General features: G+C 52.2%; 1 protein-coding gene across 1 annotated transcript in view; it reads right to left on the reverse strand.

Annotated features, from left to right (window-relative positions):
• The window catches only part of PRMT8 (protein arginine methyltransferase 8), a 103,019-nt gene that overhangs the window by 20,424 nt on the left and 60,502 nt on the right, over window positions 1–22,093 (reverse strand). The window contains exons 5-6 of the mRNA XM_062195462.1: window positions 4,721–4,863; window positions 4,040–4,127 (exon numbers count right to left, since the gene is read on the reverse strand). Coding sequence (XP_062051446.1) covers window positions 4,040–4,127; window positions 4,721–4,863 — 231 coding nt within the window. The remainder of the gene's footprint in view (window positions 1–4,039; window positions 4,128–4,720; window positions 4,864–22,093) is intronic.

The raw sequence follows: 22,093 nt of genomic DNA on the forward strand, positions 1-22,093 counted from the left end.
TCACATGCTAATGAAATATGTATGTTGTAGTGGGGAGACAATGGGCTTGCTGTGTGTAAATATATGTATGTTTTAAAATTAATAAATATGATCTTACTAAAAAAAAACATCTTCTACTGGATTACTTTTATCCCTCATTCATTCAACAAGACATATATTCTGTACTAACTGGTGAGCAAGTTGAGGGCAGATTCTCCATTTTGCTAAATTTGTTTAAAGAATTGTTTATCTATTTGAAAGGAAGAGGGACAGAGAGGGAGACCCACACCCACACCCACCCACCCATACACACACACACACACACACACACAGATATCTTCCCTGTGCTGGTTCACTCCCCAGATGCCCACAACAGCCAGGACTGAGCCAGGCTGAAACCAGGAGCCTGCAACTCCATCGGGATCTCCCACGTGACTGCCCGGGACCCAAGTACTTGGACCATCTTACCTTGCTTTCCCAGGCACATTGGCAGGGAGCGGGACCAGAAATGGAGCAGCCAGGTCTCAAATCAGAGCTCCTCTGTGGAATGCTGGTGTGGCAAGCCCTGGCGTAACCCCCTACGTCCCAACACGGGCCCCTCGTGCATTCTGGTGTGCCCACATTGCATGTGGTTGAGAAAGGAAAGGCAGGGAGGGAACATCAAAGGAGGGGACGCTTTTCCCTAAGCATTTCCTTTCTGAAAGGAGCTGGCCACGTCTCACTCTCCTGCCTCTCTTTAAGATTCTTCCCTCTCAGCTGGTTCTTGGCCATTGGAAATCTGCTTACTCTTGTTCCCTTGGCAACCGGCAGCCTTTGGGCTTTACTTTTGATTTAGAACGCAGAGTAAGCCACATCCCCATGTGTTTGAAACAGATTTCTAAATGAGTTTCCTTCCTTTACTTAAAAAATTAATATAAAACTTGATATTTTAAATACATTTTACATGTTTGTCTTCAGAGTTTTTTTGGACAGAGACTCCAGAACAAGCCCTCCACAAGGAAAAACAAGGCTGAGTTTTCCTTTTTTTTTTTTTTTTTTTTTTTTTTGCAGAAGTCATGAGAATTGCAATGGGAATCATAAATCACATGATCGCCAGGCAGGGCTGCCAGCTCTTCGCCGGGACAGGCATCTGTCAAATGGCCCGGGCTTGGTTCGTCCCTATGTGCACACCCCAGAGCCTTCCCAGCCCAGCCCAGCGGAGGGGAGGCACAGAGGAGGTGCATTTGTTTTGGAAACTGGGAGGAAGTTCCTTAAAGAGCTGTGCCTGGGCTTGGAGCTCAGTAAATATTTGGAGGGATGTGAGAATCAAGATGGTCGTTGGAGGTTCCCTTAAAAAAACACTGCTCAGTGCAAGTGCACAAGGCCTCCAAAAGGCGGCTCCTGGGCAAATTACGCTTTGTTTATACATGCATTTGCTCAATGCTCACTGTTAAGTTGTTTCTGCAGTCCTCCGCGAGAGGACGTCTGTCCTAGATTCCAAGCCACTGGAGACCAACAGGCGTGGCAGTCAGACGTGTTTGCCAGTCACGAGCAGGGAAGGGCCAGTTACATGCTTGGGGATGAGAACCCCAAAAGAACCTTTAATGCACATCGTGTCACTCAATCCTTAGGACAAGTCTATGGGGTGGATGACGTCATCTCCAGCTGGGGCTCCAAGGTACAACCTGCTCAGGTTCTCTAGCTGGGAAATGGCCAAGCCAAGTTTAAACCCAGGACTGGCAAACTTCAAAGCACGTGACCCAAGGCCAGTGCTGCGGCTCACTAGGCTAATCCTCCACCTGCGGCAACGGTACTCCGGGTTCTAGTCCCGGTTGGGGTGCCGGTTCTGTCCCGGTTGCCCCTCTTCCAGTCCAGCTCTCTGCTGTGGCTCAGGAGTGCAGTGGAGGATGGCTCAAGTCCTTGGGCCCTGCACCCACATGGGAGACCAGGAGGAAGCACCTGGCTCCTGGCTTCGGATCGGCACAATGTGCCAACCGTGGCGGCCATTTTGGGGGTGAACCAATGGAAAAGGAAGACCTTTCTCTCTGTCTCTCTCACTAACTCTGCATGTAAAAAAACAAAAAACGAAACAAAACCACGTGACCCAGGCCACCCTACTTCTTCTTGCTCTTCCAGGGAATTCTACCTCCAGCAATCACTTTGGGGGTGGAACATTAGAAACCATGGCAGACCAGCTGGGACACACAGTGAGCCGGGACGGCTTCCAGGGCACAGGGCCTGCCTTGCCTTGAACCTGGCTCTAAACTTCGTACTTGGACTTTGTGCTTTCCAGAGGGCGTACACATAAAATACACCTTGCATAGGACAGTCCGGGTGAGTTCCCGCCGGTACCATTAACAATTCAATGGCAATTGTGCGGATCCACAAAGCAACAACTTGCTGAGCTATGGACTCTTAGCCTCTCAGGCAGGAGGGAGTTATTTAGAACATCTGTGAACCCCTCCGCCATCATCCTGCCGAGCAGGGCTTCACCACCCAACACTCTTGGGAAGGAATCTTAGATTTGCTGATTCTGTCGGACAGTTTTGGCACTGCTGCTTCTTGATTTTGATTTGGTCATTTGCGTCCTTGCTTCTTTGAGTGAGTCTTTGCCCCTTTGATAATGTTTAGTTCTGGCCCAGGAGTCACGACTGTGTCTGACCTTATGAAAATACGCTTGCTATAATCTCATTAAGGACCAGGTCTGTATCACTGAGAAATGACGCCCAAATAGAATAAACTGCCATTTCAAGAGGAGACAGAACACTGGAAAGGAGAGAGCATTTGGCCTAGCAGCTAAGACACTGGTCAAGAGGCCCTTGTCCCATACCCAAGTGCCTGGGTCTCATGCCAGGTTCTGGCTCCTGACTCCAGCTTCCTGCTAATGCAGACCCCAGGAGACAGTGATAATGACCTAAGTAACTGGGTTCCTGCTGTACATGTGGGAGACCGAGATGGCGTTTCTGGCTCCTGGCTTTGGCCTGGCCCAGCCCTGGATGCTGATTTTAAAAATTGGAAACTTGGGGCTGGCACTGTGGTGTAGAAGGCTAAGCCTCTACTTGCAGTGCTGGCATCCCATATGGGCGCCTGTTCGAGTCCCACATGCTCCACTTCCAAACCAGCTCCCTGCTAATGCACCTGGGAAAGCACTGGAGCATGAAGCAAGTGCTTAGGCCCCTGCACCCACGTGGGAGATCCTGAAGAAGCTCCTGGCTCCTGGCTTCCACCTGGTCCAACCCTGGCCATTGTAGCCATTTGAAGAGTGAACCACTGGATGAAAGATTGATTCTCTCTCTCTCTCTTTCTCTGTATTTCTGCCATTCAAATACATAAATAAATATTTTTAAAAACAGAAACAGTGTACATTCATTTTAAAAACAACTGGAGACTTCTTTTTGGCCTTACTTTTTTAGAGAACCACATGCTTTCATCTGTTAAGACATTATGAATAGACATTTAGATGTGAATCCCTTGTCCCTCCACACATACATGCATGTATAAAGGTAATGTGCACGCATGTGCTTGCACACACACACACACCATTTGTTTGTTCAAAGTAAAATCTCCATTCCTCCCACCCCCACTATCTGTTTCCAGAAGAACCTCAGAGAAGACATTAGCATATTGGGCTTGATGTGAAGGGGAATCAATATTATTTTGACAAATGTGAGCCATACAAAGGCAGGACTCAAGCTGAGGGGCCCATCTAAAGACAACCCCCACTTTTCTGACTCCTGCTGTGGACCCTGGGGATGGCTGAACCTCGACAAGCGTCCAGCACTCTCCTGCTCTTCCCTGCAAAACCCAGCTTCCAATGCTCCCACTCCTCCCATCCCACTGCATTCATTCTCCCGCCCCAGGACACTCATCTTAGAGCAGCGGAATGGCTGACTGTGCCTCTATAGCTCTCCCCATTCTTGGGACCAGTGAGAAACTCTTAGAAGGCAGAAAGCATCTTAGGTAAACTTCACAGGGCTGGCCGCTGTGCGCTAACCCAGAGTGCTCATCTGAGGCCCACAAAAATGCCTCCCACCCCCAGCATGCAAGAGAAGCCCCTTCCAGAAAGCAAAAGGTGACTTACAGTGGATTTTGAAGTCCTTGTACTGTCTGTCTTCAATTGCTACCACGTACAATGCTGCCCGGTCTGGAAACATAAGTCCTCCGGGTTTCTGTTGACGAATTGTGGGGAAATGGGTCTCGTAATCTATTCACCTGATAAAGACATCACATTTTGAACTGCACATGGAGTCACCAGACAAGCACCCTCTTGCCAGCATTTCTCATTCAGGGGACTGTTGCCTGGGCCAGGGTTGGGGTTAGGATAGCGATGCCCAATGTTTATTTTGGAGCAAGGAGAATTTGAGGGACCCCAGTGGAGTTAATAGAACAAGTGAAGTAGGGCGAGGCCACGCCTGGTGAGGAGCAGTGAAAAACATCAGCTTGGAACAGCCAGTGTGCGCAGTGTACATGGCCCTCTGGCAGTCATGCAAACTCCAGCACCTGTTGACCAGACAGACTCTTATCTTGACAAGACAGAATGCAAAAGAGGCTAGACCTCAAAGGTTGGTTAGACTCCAAGGTTAGACCTCCGTGGGTGCATTCTGAAGTTAGACACTTGGAAACGGAGACCTGCTTTATAGTGAGGGCCCTGGGAGAGGTGACCTTCCAGTTCACGTCCTCTCTGAAGTCCCTAGGCTGTAGCCGGGGCCAGAGCAGCAAGCCAGGCAGCAGAGCGACGAGGGGCAGCGCGCGGGGCACTCACCAGCCACTTGTCCCTGGCAAAGATCACCGTGTTGAGCATGGACTCATAGAACAGACAGTAGCCCATCCACTCGCTGATGATGATGTCCACCTTCTCCACGGGCAGCTCCACCTCCTCCACTTTACCCTTAAATATGGTGATGACTGCAAAATAAGAAGCCCAAGGCCATGCTTTGCGAGGACCCTACTCAGGAACCATGCACACCTCACTTCTGGGCCAGATCTCCAGGTTCAAGCCCTGTTCTGATTCTACTTTTATGGCGTGACCTGCCTCATCCTTCTCCAAGCTAGTTCACATGAAAATAACAGAAAACTACTTGCCTATCCACCTATTGGGCAACTACTCTGTGCCTAGCACCATGCTAAGCTTCTTCCCTGCGCTGGATCAGGCCATCCTTGCTGCAAACCTGTGAAACACACATTCTTGCTTTTCTCATCTACAACTAAGAAAGCTGACTTTCCAAGGTTAAACGGAGGCCGTGGAACCAAGCCAGTTTGTGCTGATGTGACCCCAACACTCCCATCGTGGTCCCCACCCCAGGTGAGGTTATCAGGATGGCTCAGACCCAGAGAAAGCAGGGATGCTTCCCCTGTTGCTCGTGCATCTGCTCACAGGCAGGGCTCCGCCCCCAGTGGGTGGCCCTCTGCTGCTCCTGAGCAAGGCAAACTGTTTCGACAGAAGCAAGGGCCCTGCAGTCATAGAAACCTGGGTGTAAGTGCTGGATCCACTCGTCGTCAGCTGGATGACTTTACACAAGTTATCTGACCTAACTGAATTCCAATTCCCCAAAGAACAACCAGTGAAAGTGGAGTCTACAGAGAAGATGGTTGTATTGATTAGATGAAATAACACACTGAAGTGCTAACACACTCCTCCCCACTGACTGGCAGCTGGGAAGAGGAAGGGGTTGGGGCTGGGGACAAAGCCCATGTGCTAAGGGACCTCTGCTCCTGAGACACTTCCAAGAACTTCAGGTCCAACTGTAGCAGGAGAAATTTCTCAGTTGGGTTTTTAGTCCACTGACATAGACATACACACACTTTGGGAGTCTCTTTTTTTTTGCACTCATTGCTGCAAAGATCAAAGCAAAATCTACCTTTGCTACTGCTGTTAAACTGACAGGGTGATGCATTGGTTGGCTGGTTCCTTCTGAGAGTTCCCTCTCAAAGGTTACAAGAAACCTCATTATGCAACATCCTCCGAAAATCACATAATGTCTGGGATTTGCTGGCAAAATTGAACACTGGCCAGTACTTAGGAGTAAAACCCCACACAGGCCACCTCTGTCTTGAATCCGAGTTGCATGCAAGTTAACATGGACTGGAGGCTCCTTGATGGCGAAGGGCACACGGCCCAGCACTGTATTTGGTGTCCCTGTAGCAGGTACTGGGGATGATGGAGTGCCCATTAGCAACTTCGCATCATGGCTTCCTTCCCGCGATCCAGCATTTAACCAAGGTTGAATCAGAGACAGCCTCCGCCATGAAGAGTCAGACATTTTATCCGCACTCATTGGCTCTGATCACCCTGTAGTGAGGCCTAGGCTTGTGTGGCCCTCCTGGTACCCCTAAAACAAGTACAGAGGGGCTAACCATCCCCAAAAGGCTTGGAGAGGACTGGAGGGGTGGCACTTAAAGCTCTGTTTCTCTGGAGCTCCAAGACCCCAGGGCAGAGACTCAACGACGAGTGGGCCCAGGGTGACCAAGAGAATTCACAAAGGGATAAAATAAAGGATTCTTAAAAACACAAGCCTAGTACCTAATTTATTTCTTGTTCTGAGTGAAAAAAGACAAGCGCATGCCTGAACCACCTGCCTCATCCCTGGCACGCAGAGCTGGCTGCACTGTTTTTGTAAACATTTTTACAGCGTCTCAGCGGCCTCCTTTCCCTTTGTCTTTGCTTGTTTCTTGGAGGCTCTTCCTTACCACCTTCATGCCTCAGCAGGGCACCGACTTCCTCCTCCTGCATTAAATCATGACCTCCCTGCACCCCAGGAGGATGTCCCCTCTGCCTCTGGGGCCCCAGGACCTCTACCCTGGGGCCCCACCCACGATAAACCTGTGGACAGGACTTCGTCAGGAGCTGCCGGTCATGGATGGCTCAGCACGTACCACCCAGTCTGCCAAACAGGCGTGAGCAGAATACCCTTTGGGCGCCCCCAGAGGGAGTGAATGCCACCCTCATTCTCACCCACCAGCTGCTATATCCTGGTCAGTGGGGCTATGACAGATGGAAGACAGATAGGGAGAAGGGTGTTTCAAAAAGTTTATGGAAAATGGAATTAAAATATGAATATTTCAGTATAAAACATTTTGAAATCATACATGATTTTTTTCAGAATACACATTTCCATGAACATTTTGAAGGCTATTCGTACATAAAACAGATGACAGATAGAAGATGATGATGATAGATGAAGATAGGTAGATAATGATAGATGATAGGTAGATTCATAGACACACAGATGGATAGATAGATAGATAGAGAGGTAGAGAGGTAGACAGGTAGGTAGATAGGTAGAGAGGTAGATAGATGATACAATAGGCCACAGAGAAGCAAAGTCACACTGTTTCTCCTTACAAAAAGGCAGAAGGAATCAGTGAACCCTACAAAATGCTCGACACTCCAGGCCTCTGTCCACTTAACATTGCCTTTCTACATCTATTCAAGTGCACATGGTTCTTGAAGCAGATACAGCCCCACACACGGCTTGGTGAGCAGATGTAAAAGGACAAAGACACATCTCCTGTCAGTCCAGTTGTGGACTGGGTTTCAGACCCTACTCATCTCCTTGCCCAAGAGCTTTCGTGCAGTGCCCAGCCTGCACAACTTTATGGTGGGGTCCTGGAGGCAGCTGCTGATTGTCTTGTGCCAGCTGACAACCAGCCTTGATCTAACAGCTTCCTCTGCCTTGGGACCTCAGTTTCTCATTAAACATGAATAAAGAAATAAAGAGAGATTGACTCTGAAATCCTTTGCTGTGTCTGAATGCTGTGATTCCTCAAATATATATTGAGAAGTTGCTATGGGTAAGGCATTCTGTGAGGTTTGCTGGTAGGGACTACTGACATGGATAAAGAACTAGTGCCTGCACTGTCCAACTTGACTCCAACTTGCAACAATTCATGGAGCCTGCCCTTTCTTAAGGAGACCAAATTGTGGGGCTGGTGCTGTAGTCTGCATCTAATATCTAGTCCTGGCTGCTCCTCTTCTTATCCAGCTCTCTGCTATGGCTTGGGAAAGCAGAAGAAGATGGCCCAAGTACTCAGGCCCCTGCACCGGCATGGGAGACCCAGAAAAAGCTCCTGGATCCTGGCTTTAAATCGGCTCAGCTCCAGCCAGTGTGGCCATTTGGGGAGTGAACCAGTGGATGGAAGATTTCTCTCTCTCTCTCTCTCTCTCTCTCTCTCTCTCTGACTCTCCCTCTCTCTCTTTCTCTCTCTGTAGCTCTGTCTCTCAAATAAATAAGTAAAACCTTTGAGACCACAGTGTGTCTATGGGCCCAAGTACAGCTGCCCATGTGAATCACCAAGGATACCTTGTGCTGTCTGCGACATCACCAGCAACCACTTAAACTCACAAATTCAATCTCCCAGTCTACAAAATGCTGCCTCTTGTGATGGGTTGCACGCCAATCCCTTAGACACTATTGGCCAGGGGATGGCATTGGGCGGGCTCAAAGTCTGCTCTTCTCCATGTGGACGTTCAGCAGGGGCTTCTAAGCCACTGGCCTTAAGGCTCTGCGAAGCTGTGGGCTACAGAACCCCAGGCCTGTTCTGGACCCTGCATCGCCAAAGCTGTGCCAACCCAAGGTTGCGTGGAGGTCACTGGCTGGAACTGCTTTCGTTCTGTAAGGATGACGGAAAGTTTGTTCAATCAGCTGTGACAGGACCCTGGCTCAGACATCATGGAAGGATTAATCATAATTAAATGCACAACTGGAGCAATAAGTATGCACTGGAACTTTCCCCCTGTAGCTTCAAGCTTGCAAATTAGACATCCAGATTTGTTTTTTTTTTTTTTTTTTTTTGGTTGTTTTAAATGGGATTTTTTTTTTTTTTTTTGTCTTTTGGGGGTTGAATGGTGATTACAGAAACCTAGCCATTCAGATGAAAGGTTGTTTATTTAGCTTTTTTCCTTTTTTTTTTTTTTTTTTAATCAGGCCACCCTGCCTCATTTGAGCTGCCAGTGCACCCACCAGAGTCAGCTGACCCCATAGGATCTCAAGTAAGCGATCTCCCAATCTTACATTCCTCATCGTTTCAGAGAGCAGATCCTGTTCTGCAGGGAAGTGGGCAGGAGGGTCACATGCAGGACAGGGAGCATATTATGAGCACGTGGAGACGCCCGATGCCGCCCCTCATCCTGCAAAGCCCCCAGCTCTGCCCTCTGCGCTTCCTCAGCCCTTGGCTCCTACATTCTGGCCACACCCAGGCCAGCTGGCGCACAATCTCCTGAGGGCCCAACCTGCCTCTAGCCTGGGAATGCATTCTCTTTTTCTTTTTTCTTTTTTTCTTTTTTTTTTTTTTTTTTGACAGGCAGAGTTAGACAGTGAGAGAGAGAGAGAGAGACAGAGAGAAAGGTCTTCCTCCGTTGGTTCACCCCCAAATGGCTGCTACAGCTGGCACGCCACGCCGATCTGAAGCCAGGAGCCAGGTGCTTCTCCTGGTCTCCCATGTGGGTGCAGGGCCCAAGCACTTGGGCCATCCTCCACTGCCTTCCCGGGCCACAGCTGGACTGGAAGAGGAGCCACAGGGACAAAATCCGGTGCCCCAACCTGAACTAGAACCTGGAGTGCCGGTGCCGCAGGCGGAGGATTAGCCTAGTGAGCCATGGCGCTGGCCGGGAATGCATTCTCTTAGTTCCCTGTTTTAGCGTCCTGTTTCCAAGATGGAGCTGAGCCCTTGACCCCTCAAGAACATCCAGAAATCACGACTGAACGGGTAGATGGCTTGATGATGAGCATTTTGAACAAAAAGCACGGAATTAAGAGACAAAAGATCTGCAAGCTAGTCCTACTTAGGACAAAATCACTAGCACTTGGCATGGCCGCTCGCAGAGTGAGTGCGCAAGTGTTATCCCAGCAGTCCCGCGAGGAACCCGTGTGGTTGGCTTCCCAACTCCATTTGCCTAATGAGGGAACTGAAGTTTATAGAAGTCAAACTGGGGAGCCCATCACTAAGCCTATTCTGGAACCTTGGGCAGGTCACTCCCCTCTTTCACCTGGGAAATGGATTTCATAAAACCTGACCTACCTCCCACCTGGGTTGTTGTGGACATTAAGCAACTGCTTGGGACATTGAGTGAAAGGAAATCGGAGAAGACAGAGGGTGAGGCATCCTCTTCCCAAAGGCTGGCCAGGTTGGTCGGTAGGTTGAGGAGAGAGAGACTCGTTGTTAGCAGCCATGCAGAGGCAGACCCATCAATCTTCCTGGATCTGGACGTCAGCGCCTGCCTTGGCCGCCTGCCCTTGCTTTCCCCGGGGGGGCCAGAATCACAGATAAACCTCTCCCAAGGTCAGAGCCAGCCCATCCTGGAGCCAATGGTGATGGGAGAATATCCCAGTCCCACTAGACCTTGAGGCTAGTGTATCCTGCAGCAAAGGATTCCATATGGAGTGCCATGGGTCAGCTCTGGGCACCATGCAGCCTCCATAGAGTGGTTACTGCCATATAGTACCCCTCTCCTGGCCCACATCCCCAAGAACAGAGGGCCTAGAGGTCCTGCCTTGACCCAGTGCACAACTGTCCTGGCTCCATGTCCCCACCTGCTCTGGCTCCTTTCAGATCTCAGGGCCCTGACTGCTTATCTGGAGCTCTGAAGTCCTGAGGCTTGGGCCAGCGCCTTTCCCTGGCCACAGACCATGCCTGGCATCTCTCCTCCCTTATGCTAGACTAATCAAAACCGTACCAGACTTCCCCTCACCCTAAAAGACCATTTACCACTTAGAACCCCTTGCATGGTCCCACCTGGTACCCAACACAAGGACCGCAACAGGTGACTGCACTGGCTGGGCAATGGAGGGCAGGGTTGTTCAGAAGAGAGTGGGGTGTGAAGGCTGTGGGAATGTGAAAAAGCAATGCAGCTGCCCCCTGGCTCAGGTATCCAGTAAAACATCCCAGGTTTCACCCTCACTCACTCCAGCAGAGCACATATGGGACAGACAGAAGGTGTCTCCTGCCACAGGGCACCCGTTCAACTGACGTTCTCTATCCTCAGCATCCATATCTGTGGAATCAGCCAACCATGGATCGAAAATATCAGGAAGAAAAATTGTGTCTGTACTGAACCCATACAGAGGTTTTTTTTTTTTTCCTTGCCATTATTCACTAAACAATACGGTATACCAACTATTCACATTGTATTAGGTATTATAAGTCATCTGGAGATGATTTAAAGTACATGGGAGGATGTGCGTAGGCTTCATGCAAATACTATGGCATTTTATAGAAAGGACTTGAGCGTCTGTGGACTTGGCTGTCCGCGGGGGTCCTGGAACCAACGTCCCCACTGGCACCGCGGGAAGACTGCGCAGGCACGTACTTCGGTACACAACCCACACCCCCGCCCCATAGCATGGCCAGGCTCGGAAGCTTTCAGGTCCAGGCTGCAATGTCCCCTGCTGAGAAAAGTGTCCCTTTCCTCCCCTCGCTGTGCTAGCAAATGTTTAATAACTCGCTCCAGAAAGAAAGAGACCGTGACACTCCTGCCACAGCCAATGCCAAGCCAGGGAAGTGAGGTCTCCAGGGTGCGGCTGAGAGGAGACGCTTGCGCAGAACCGGCTCTTGAGAGGGGGGTGTGAGCGGGCTGCAGCCCGCCATCGCGGCCACCCCCTCAAAAGTAGACACCACCACCCCCCGCCCATTTTCTCAATTAGACCGTCCTGTTCCTTCCTAAGCGCTTTCACAATTTGTACTTATGGGGAGTTTTTGTTCTTTGCTTTTATGGCTGGCTTCTGCGTGAGACTGCAAACTTTATGCGAGCAAAGATTCTATCCTAGCCACACCGCCAACTGCCCAAACTTGGCACAAGGCCTGGAGGGGCCGACAAAATCACTTAGAGGAGTGAATCGGTGCGACTCACTTCTAAGATTATTAATGGGTTGTTTCATGAGCAGTTAGGGAAAGAAGGAGCAATTGCCAGGAGCCACAAGTACAGGTTCATTAAAAACAATTATGTGTGATTAATCTCATTTCTTCTTTTGATGGGGTTATTAGTCAAGGTAAGTGAAATGCCAATAACAACAATAGCTAACGTCATTGGCTGCTCGCTGCCCACAGAGGCTGCTGTAGTGTGCTCACTGACTGGCTCTTCGGGGAATCAGAAGCTTGATTTGTTGCGTTTGCTGATTCCTGTGGTGTAAATATTTCCACCACGGCCAATTTCAAGCCACCAAAGCCGCCGCCTCCATTAATGGAGAACATCAACCCTCAATGGCTATAACTGAAACTTGTTAACACCTGCTACACGGATACTTTCAAAGTTCACAGAAGAGTGTGGGCAATTGCTTAGCAGTTACTGAAAATGTACCAATCCGCTCCCAGGATCCCGTCAGGAGCCTATTCCAGAAAAACCGCAGTTTCACAGAGAGTAACTGTGTAATCCCCGCAATGCCCCTAGGAGGCATGAGCTATTTTATTCCCATTTCACAGGTAAGGAAACTGAGGCAGGGAAAGTCCGTTATGCTACATCTGGCAGAGCGTGGACCAAGAGGTCTGCCTGGGAGCCCGACTTGCAGTGCACCACACAGGATATCCAGCGAGGTCTCTGACAAGCCCTCACGTCCACGACATCCTGACAAATTACTGTGTGGATCTACAGCTGGCTACAGGACTGCGCTCACTGCAAGGAGCTGGCTCAGAGCTGGCCATGGAGCTGCCTACAGGAGCTCCCACACTCACTGCAGGGCCCCCATCAAATGCACAGAGCACACAAAGGCAGGAATGAGGACCCCAAGACAGTGATGGTGTGGGGAGGCCCAGTCGTTTGTAATGCAGGACCAAATCTTACAACAGGAAGCCTCATAAGAATAACAAACGCGACACCCAGTTTGAATTGGAAACACCTGGTGAAGATTAGGAACCAGTGTGGCAGGAGTGTGTGGGCCGACAACTGGGGGTAGTTGGCTTCCAGGGGTTTCCACAACTGCTGGTGGAAACTAGACTGCCTGCTAGAAGCTCAGGGTCTGGGCCCCTCTAATTGACTGTGCGCATTTCTCAGCATGACCTTGACGGGGAGAGAGACACTGCACACGGCCAGAGAGGAAGGTGGCTCCAACCGAAGTCGTCCTGAGCAAAGGGGGAAGGAAGCAGGGGTGCGTAGCCTGGCAGTGTGCGAGTCCCAGAGGGGAGAAACAGAACCCTGGGGGGAAGTGCAGGGAGGCAGGACCTGCCTCTGCAGTCGGAAGCACTTTCTAACAATCCCAGAGCCTCGATGGCTGGTGGTGAGGTCCCCATCGGGAGAATCATCCCACGATCAGGTGACTGCACATCACAGAGGACAGCTAGAGGGGCACGGAATCACGCATCATCTATATAAGGCCTGGGCTCTGCAGCTAAGAATGAGCAAGGTGAGCATCAACCCTCAGTGACTGTAAGTGACCCTCATTACCACCTACTACAAGGATACCTGCATAGTTCACGGAAGGCCAGGCACCACCTGGGACACCTGTACCCTTCACCACGGTGCCTGGGCTCAATTTCTGGCTCCATTTCTGATTCCAGCTTCCTGCTAATGCACACCCTGGGAGGCTGCAGGTGATGGGGCTCAAGTACTCAGGTTCGTGTCACAAACATGGGAGGTTTAAATTGAGATCTGAGCTCACGGTTTTGGCTTGGCCCAGCCCTAGATGCTGCAGACATCTGGGGGAGTGAAACAGCAGATAAGATCTGTGAGTGTGTGTGTGTTTCTCTCAAATAGATCAATGAAAGAAAACATTTAAAAATTCTACGGAACTTGGAATTAAAATATAACTATATCTTGGTGTAAAGTATTTTGAAATCCATGCCCATAAAGGATCTTTCAAAAGTTTATGGAAAATTCCATGTAAAAAAATATGCCTGATTTTCAAAAAATTTTTACACCAAAATAAACTTACTTTTTAATTTCATTTTCCACTAACTTTTGAAAGATTTATTTTATTTATTTAGAAGGCAGTAAGAGCAAGAAAGAGGGAGAGAGAGAAAGAGATATCTTCCATCTTGCTGGTTCACTCCACAGATGTCTGCAATGGCCAGAGCTGGGCCAGGCTGAAGCCAGGAGCCAGGAGCTTCTTCCAGGTCTCCCACTTGAATGGCAGGGGCCCAAGCACTTGAGCCATTATTTGATGCCTTCCTAGTTACATTAGCAGAGAGCTGGATTGGAAGCAGAGTAGCTAGGACTCACACAGACACTCAGGTAGGGGATGCCTGTGCCGCAGGTGGCAGCTCAACCTGCTGCCCCACACTGCCAGCCCCTCCACTGGCTTTTTGAAGTACCCTCGCTTGTGTGGAGCCGTGGAGCAGGCACTTGACCTAGATGATCTCCTATGCCCCACCGACCCTGCCAGCTACGTGCTGACGGGGCTCCTCTAAAAGGGAACAAGTAGAGGCTCTGAAAGGTGGGTCCTCCCGTGGGGAAGGCCCTCTGTGCACTGTCACTACATTGTCCGTCTCATGCTATGCCAGCGTCTCTTCCATCCGTGACACTCACGCAGCACCACAAGCAGTGGTAGAAGAAGACAAAGGAGGGATACACTGCTTTGCTTTCACTTTCTGAGAAGTGAGTTACAATTTCTTGTTTCTAGAATTACAAAAAGCCCATCAATCTTGGGGCTCCTATACCGACTTTCACAAGTGACTCTGCCTTTTCAGGCGTCTCAGCAGCCCACCAGTTTCCACGTCAGAAGGCGAGGAAGTGAGAGGTGTCAGTATTTGAGTCAGAGAAGAGTCACCAGGGCCCCAAGTGTGGTGCAGCAGGTTAAGCATCCCATATTGGAGCGCCAGTTCGAGTCCCGGCTACCCCACTTCCGATCCAACTTCTTGCTAACACACCTGGGAAAGCAGAAGAGGATGGTCCAACTCCTTGAGCCCCTGCCGCCCATGTGGGAGACCCAGATGAAGTTCCTGGCTCCTGGCTTTGACCTGGCCCAGCCCCAGATGTAGTGGCCATTTGGGGAGTGAACCAGGGGATGGGAGATCTCTGCCTTCCTCTGTGCGTCTCTGCTTCTCACTGTCACTCTGCCTTTCAATAAATAAAAAAATTGTTTTGCAGAGCCGAGTGACTGAAGCATGAGTGGGGGCCACATGTATGGAAGGAGCCACGTGAAGGTTGCCCGTCTGCCGCAGGTGGCTTCCTGCAGGTGTGCACGTCCATGTGAATAAAGGCAGCCCGAGGAGCCGGGCGGAGGTGGGAAGGAGAGAGAATGACTGATTCCGAGAAGCAGGTATTTTGTGCCCCGTGTTGTTATTTATGTCTCCACACCTACACTCCTGAGACCCACACAATTGGCTGTTGCAGCATTTCAAAGGCATTTCCATGGAAGCGCTGCACAGTCAAGCTGTCCTCTTGAGAGTGCACCTGCCAAGGCTGAGTGAGCTGCTACAGCGCATGGCCCCGGGGCCTCACCAGCTCCACCCACCTTTTCGACCCCTCACCAGCACCCAAGGAGATACAAATAAACACAGTTTTGCTTTATGAAGGCCCTGGGCCCACGGTCCTGACCTCCTTGGTGTAGTGCCAGTGAGAGTGAGGAACACACATAGGTATGGGGCTGGTTATTCTCCTGGGGGCAAAGGTTTGGCACCGTCAGGACTTTGCCTTAGCACTGAATCGAGTGTGAACCATCAGAATCCAGAGCGCGGGACGATGCCATCTCACTCAGGGGAGGAGCAAGCTAGATGCTCCTGCCACCCTGGGGAGGGGGCTGGCTGCCCCAGTGAGTCAGCGCAGGCTGTGAAACCTACATTGGACGGCCAGCCAGCCTCGTCCATCACAGCCTGAGCAAGGGGTGTCCTGGGATGGGGCAGGAGAGTCGCAGGGGCACAGTGCCCATGGGGGAGGCTGCCCATCATGGGGTGGCAGAAGCTTCTGCCCAGGGCCGGGGATGGTGATGATCGGAAATTGATTCTACATGGGGACATTGAGCCAATAAATAAATAATAAAAAAATAATGGGAGTCAGGTTTTTCAATGTCAGAGATACAAAGGCAGCAAACTGGAGTAAACCCTGCGTGGAGGTGGCATGTGAGCACCTACATTACAGAAATAAATGTCATATAGACATGTATGTGCAGACACACACACACACAGATAAATCTCCTCACTGTCTCCGGTGGAACCATCTGGAAGCATGGGCACCCTAACTTCAGTGAGCACACCCAGCCCGAGATCTTAGTTTCCATTACATGGAGTCAGCGGGCAATGACTGATTCCAGAGCAGTGCTAGAAAGCCCAAGATGAACCAGGAATATCTTGGGCCAGGAAGCAAGAAACCTCACAAAAAGGAAAAGAGATAGATGATCGATCAATAGATGATAGACAGACAGACTGACAGACAGACAGATAGACAGATACTAGATGATTGATAGCTAGAGGTACAGAGTTGAATGGATGAGTGGGTAGATGGATGGGTGAACGATGCATGGCCGGGTTGCAGACAGAGACACTTGATGAAGACCAGAACATGTACATGGTCTCAAAGTGCCTCTTCCAGTTACAAAGGGGAAAAGTGCGACCTTGCTGGGCACACCCCAGCTTCACCCAGTGCTAAGAGCACGAGTCAAAACTTCACAGCATGAGAGACAGCAGTCTGACCGTGATGCTCCTGCCCACGGTTCGTACCCTGAAGTCAAGCAATGCACAACCCCGGACAGAGGGGCGTCCTACAGAACACGGGCCTGCAGTCTCCACAGCGATGAGACCATGCGTGGAGCAGGCCCTCCGGCGGGCCCAGCTGGGAGGGAAGTTGTTATGACTAAATGTGACGTGGGGGTCTGGACGGAGTCCTTTTGCCATAAACCGTGCTGCGTGACAGTTGGCAAAACGTGACGAGGACCTGAGCGTTAGAGAGCGGAAACAGGTCCGTGTCAACCTCCTATGTTGACAGCAGTGGCAACGTGCACAGATACCCCCAGGGGTGATGGGGCCTCACGCCAGCGACTCACCCTCAGAAGGCTCAGGGGCCAGAACCTGGGGTGTTTGCACCTCTTCTTCAAGAGTTTCAAGGATTAAAGAGAAAAAGGAAACCGGAGGGAAGAGGGAGACAGAAAAAACAAGAGTGTGAAGCAGGGAAGGAGAGGGGTCCCCCAAGACCTGGACAGGAAGTGGGAGGCTAGGGGGGGTGGGGACAGGAGGGGGCTTTGAAGGTTCTCAGGGCCAAACAGACCTCCTCTTCCCAAGGAGAATGGGGAGTCCCCGGCTGGTGTCAGCCTCCTGCCCCTAGGGGCCCTCCCACTCTGCCAGGCACAGCGGCATGGGGGTTAAGCTGGAGGAGGGAGCAGGGGAAATCGGGATTCCTGAGCCGTAAACACTAATTTCCGGAGAGCCAGCAACAGGAGAGTCACGTTGTGCACGGGTGGGTTGAGATGCTGCCTGTGACACCCCACCTCAGCGCGATCCAGCTCCCTGCTAATGCGCCTGGGAAAGCAGCAGAGCAAGGGCCAAGTGCTCGGGCCCCTGCACCCACATGGGAGACCCGGAAGAAACTCCTGGCTCCTGGCTTCTGCCTAGCCCAGGCCCAGCTCTTGTGGCCTTTTGAGGAGTGAACCAGCAGATGGAAGATCGATTCTCTCTCTCTGCTTCCCTCCCTCCCTGCCACTCTGCCTTTCAATCAATTGTTCAAACAATCGATAAACAAATAAATACATCTTGAAGAAGAGGGACACAAAGGAAGAGATGGGAATGGGGTGCTGGGCACAGCCTAAGAGCCAGGAGCTACTGGGCAAGTGAAGCCCTGCAGCGGTGGTCTCATTGTTCCCTGGAACCTCCTTTGGGCTCCACGCTGGGACTTGCGGCCCTGATAGGAAACTGTGCATCTATTTGCGTTCACCCAACCCTCCTAAGAGGCTTTTCCTCCAGGACCAGAGGCACTCATGGTGCTTCCACATCAACACAAACACACTTTGGAAAAGAATGCAGGAACAAGAGCCCAGGCCAGAGGTGAGCCAGGTGCCTCCCCTAGCCTCAGTTTTTACCTCTGTTAAATGGGAGACACCAGTTGCCCTATTTGAGGGCAGGAGGGAAGGAGGTCAGATACAAGCTGGCAATGCCAGGCTGTCTCACTTGCAGAGGAACAGCCCACTGGTTTGCCTTTTCCATGTTTAGTAGGCACGTAGAGAGGTCGCCTCTGTCTCCTCTGCCAAGGTCAGGCACTTTTCTGAGCGCACAGAAGGCACCTGGTTCCCATGATGGAGCCAAAGGGGGCTGGGCGCCCAGCCAGAGGTCAGGGGATCCGAGCAGCAGTTCCCTTCTCAGGCCTCAGAACCTCAGCCCTGCTCACAGCCCCTGCACACCTGCTGCCTGCCCAGCACCCCCAGCCTGTCCCACCTCCCTCCTTATCCAGCGTAGATGGCATGGCCCACGGTTCTCATGCATTTCTGGTCCACCCTCCCAGCAAAGCCTCAGGCCAGGCAGCCTTTCCACTTCACTGGCATCCATCCAAGCCACTGGACTCCCTGTTTGCCCTTGTCCCCACATTGCTAAGAGCCTTGGACGCTCCCCTGCCATCCTCATCACCCCAGCATGCCCTCCCCCTTCCCTCCACCCACACCCTCCCCCACCCCTGCCCCAGCATCTCCATTCCCCTCCCCCTTCTTGGCCAATGACTGTCTCACTCTTCACTGTGCAAATGGAAGCTGCAAACCGGAGGCTGCCCACCACAGGCCCACCTCCACCTGCCTGCGCTCCCCACTCTCCCTCCGTCACTGCCGTTGGGGTCTCCCTCCTCTAAGGTACAGGCCGCAGTCCGCCTGTGCTTGGGAGCCCTCCCGCTCTGAACCTCACCGTGTCTTTGTTGGCTGCTCTGGGTGGGCAGTAGATCTCTGTCCTTCTCCCGGGGCACTGGATCACATCCCCATGCTCTCATCCTTCTTCTCCTCACCAGAACAACACAGAAAACCCTTCCATGCACTGACCCCAGGAGTCACCTGTGGTCCCCACTGCACAATCTCTCCTTCACCGACTCTCCTGGACTTCCCTCCCTACCCCGACGTGGAGACCGTTCCTGAGAGCACCCCTGACGTCCATGGGGCCGAATGCAATGGCCTGGCCTCTGCTCTTCTCCCACTCCATCTCAGCACTCCCAGCGGCCGACCTCGTCCTCCCGCCCTTGGCCAATGGCAGCGCGCTCTCTTCCCCACTCCTCAGCTACAGCAAGTGTGTCTTCTCACCCTCTCCTCTGCCTAACCTCCACATGCTGATATGCCCCAGAGCCCTCTCTTCGTCCCATTTCTTTCCTCTAGCTGCACATTACCCCTAAAAGCAGCCTCACCCTGTGGCTTTAAATAGCATCCCCAGGTTGTTTTCCTTGCATTGACTTGAGAGGCAGAAAGACACAGAAATGCAGTTCCCATCCACTGGTTCACTCCCCAAATGCCCACAGCAGCCGGGGCTAGGCCAGGACAAATCTGGAAGCCGGGAACTCAATGTGTCTCCCATGTGTGGGCGGGGACTCAACGCTTTGAGCCACGACCTGCTGCCTCTCAGGGTGGGCATTAGCAGGAAGCTGGAACCAATCGGGAGCAGAGCTGGAACTCAAACCCAGGCAGAGGGGCCGGCGCTGTGGAACAGTGGGTTAAAGCTCTGGCCTGCAGTACCAGCATCCCATATGGGCACCAGTTCAAGTCCCGGCTGCTCCACTCCCCATCCAACTCACTGCTGTGGCCTGGGAAAGCAGTAGAAGATGGCCCAAGTCCTTGGGCTCCTGTACCCACATGGGAGACCTGGAGGACGCTCCAGGCTCCTAGCTTCGGATCAGCCCAGCTCTGGCCATCGCAGTCACTGGGGAGTGAACCAGCAGATAGAAGACCTCTCTCTCTCTCTCTGCCTCTACCTCTAACTCTTTCAAATAAAAAATAAATAAATCTTAAAACAAAAACAAAAAACAAAACCTAGGCAGTGCCATGTAGAATGCAGGCATCTTAACCTGGTAGCTTAACCAGTAGGCCACACGCCCCCTCCCACCCTCCGCAGCCCCTGTCTACACGATGGTGACTCTGCAGACCTCCTGCTCTGCCTCTACCTGCAACTCTGGATGCACAGACCAAGTCTGATGCCAGAGGTCTGCCTGGGTGCCCTGTGGGCAGAAGAGAGCTCTTGATTTTTCTCGCTCCTGACATCCCCATGAGTCCTCTGCCTTCAGGCAAGCACCATCACCTAGTTGCTCAAGCCAAAAGCAGTTAGGCCTCGTTCCTCTCTTTTCTCACCGTCACGTCCAATCCATCAGCAGGTCCTCTTGCCTCGATTTCCAAGCCCGGGGCCGGTGGGGGGGGGGGGGGATCACATCTGTCCACTTGCACTGCCACCACCCTTGTCCATGCTGCAGCAACTCTCACCAGAACACTGAAATAGCTTCTTAACTGGTATCTGGTTACAGTTTTCCTGCCTTTTCCCTGTTCTCCATGGAGAAAGCTCCTTCCTTGCTTAAAATCCTCCAAAAGGGGCAGGCATCTGGCCTGGTGACCACCCCCCCCCCCAGCCCCCAGAGGTGCCTGGGTTTGATACCCAGCTCCAGCTTCCTGCTAATGTGCGACGTGGGAGGCCGTGGCTGACACTCCAAGTAACTGCGTCCCTGCCCTGCATGTGGGAGACAGGCATTGAGTTCCTGATTCCCAGCCTCATCCCTGTTGCCAGCATATGGGGGGCGGGGGGGGGGGGGGCGGTGAACAAGCAGACGGCAGTTCTCTCCCTCTGTATGTCTCAAATCAATGAATTAACTAATTTTTAAAAAATCCCTCCAAAAGACTTCATTGTGCAGAGAATAAAAGCCAGCGTGCTTTTTGAGTTTACAAACCCTGAGCGATCTGGATCCACCTCCCTCCCTGACCCTTCACCCTGAGGCTCTGGCTGCAAGGCCTATATCTGGTTCCTTGGGCATGCCAGGTTCCAGTCCCGCCCAGAGGCCTCAGTGCCAATGAGAGCAGCTGTTTTAGAGTCTTTTCCCCTGAACACAGTCGGCCTGATCCCTTCGGGCCATTCCACGTTGAGCTTAAATGTGGCCTCCTTGGAGAGCATCTACCCGTCACCCTACTTCAGGGACCAGAAGGGCACTCACACCATCACATCTGGCGTTATTCTTGGTTACTGCCCTCAGTCCTGCCCCCCAACCCTTACTGGAATGCAGAGTCCATGAGGCCAGGGCCTTTGCCTGCCTCGCCCCCTGTGTCACCTCCAGAGCCTATGGCACACGCAGAAGCTTGTCGAAGCAGGTCAAGCAGCAAACATGTCAGGTGGCCAGGCTGGGGCCACACAGAAATAGGTTTAGTGATAGTGTGTGCAGGCAAGGGGGACGCTCAGTCAGATCCACAGGGGGTACTGGGCAGGAGGCGCCCTGCCGGGGAGCAGAAGCGCTCAGGTGGGGCAGCAGGGAGTGATCTGCGGAGCTGAGCCTCAGCGGGCTCGGAGCGGGAAGGTGGGGCTGACTTGGGTGTCTGGGGCCCTGCCAAGCCTGCAGGCGGTATCTCAGCACCAGCTTCCCTCATCAGGGACACTGAAAATGGACTCCCTGCCCCCACCCTGGCCTCCTGTTCCAGCCTCCCCTTCCCCCTGCCCAGGCCTGCTGCCTGGCCCCCCTTCGAGAATGTCCTTCCTCCAAGTCCCATCCCTCCCAGCCTTGGTGCTCCGCCTGGGAGCTCTTTCTCCTGGCATAACCCTCCCCAGGCCCACTGCTCAGGCAGCTTCCATCCTGCCGCCTCTGTCAGCCCTGCTTCAACACACGGCCCCGTGTCGTGACTTTGTATCACCTGCCCCTCGTCCCCTCCCTGACTCCACTGCGACTCCCTGGCATGGCGCCCAGAGTGCCCATGCCCCCCTGTCCAGCACCAAGTGAGCACAGAGCCCAGTGACTGCACCTAGTCCTGCAGCTGGAGGAAAGCTACACGGGGGGCCTCCCGATCAGGGGCCCCTGAGGCTCTGAGTGTACCCAAGACAGGCTGCACATTTGGTGCAACTGTGCAAAGATTCTGGTTGGGACATGTGCGTCCTGTAACAGAGTACCTGGGTTCAAGTCTTGGCTCTACTCTTGAATCTAGTCTCCTGCTAATGTATACCTTGGAACATAGCAGGTGATGGTTCAAGGAGTTGGGCCCCTGCCTCTCACATGGGAGACTTGGATGGAGCTCTGGGCTCCTGGCTTTGGCCTAGCCCAGCCCCGGTTATGGCAGGCATTTGGAGAGTGAAC

This window comes from Lepus europaeus, chromosome 6, assembly GCF_033115175.1.
Source record: "Lepus europaeus isolate LE1 chromosome 6, mLepTim1.pri, whole genome shotgun sequence".
In the NCBI taxonomy this organism is placed as follows: Eukaryota; Metazoa; Chordata; class Mammalia; order Lagomorpha; family Leporidae; genus Lepus; species Lepus europaeus.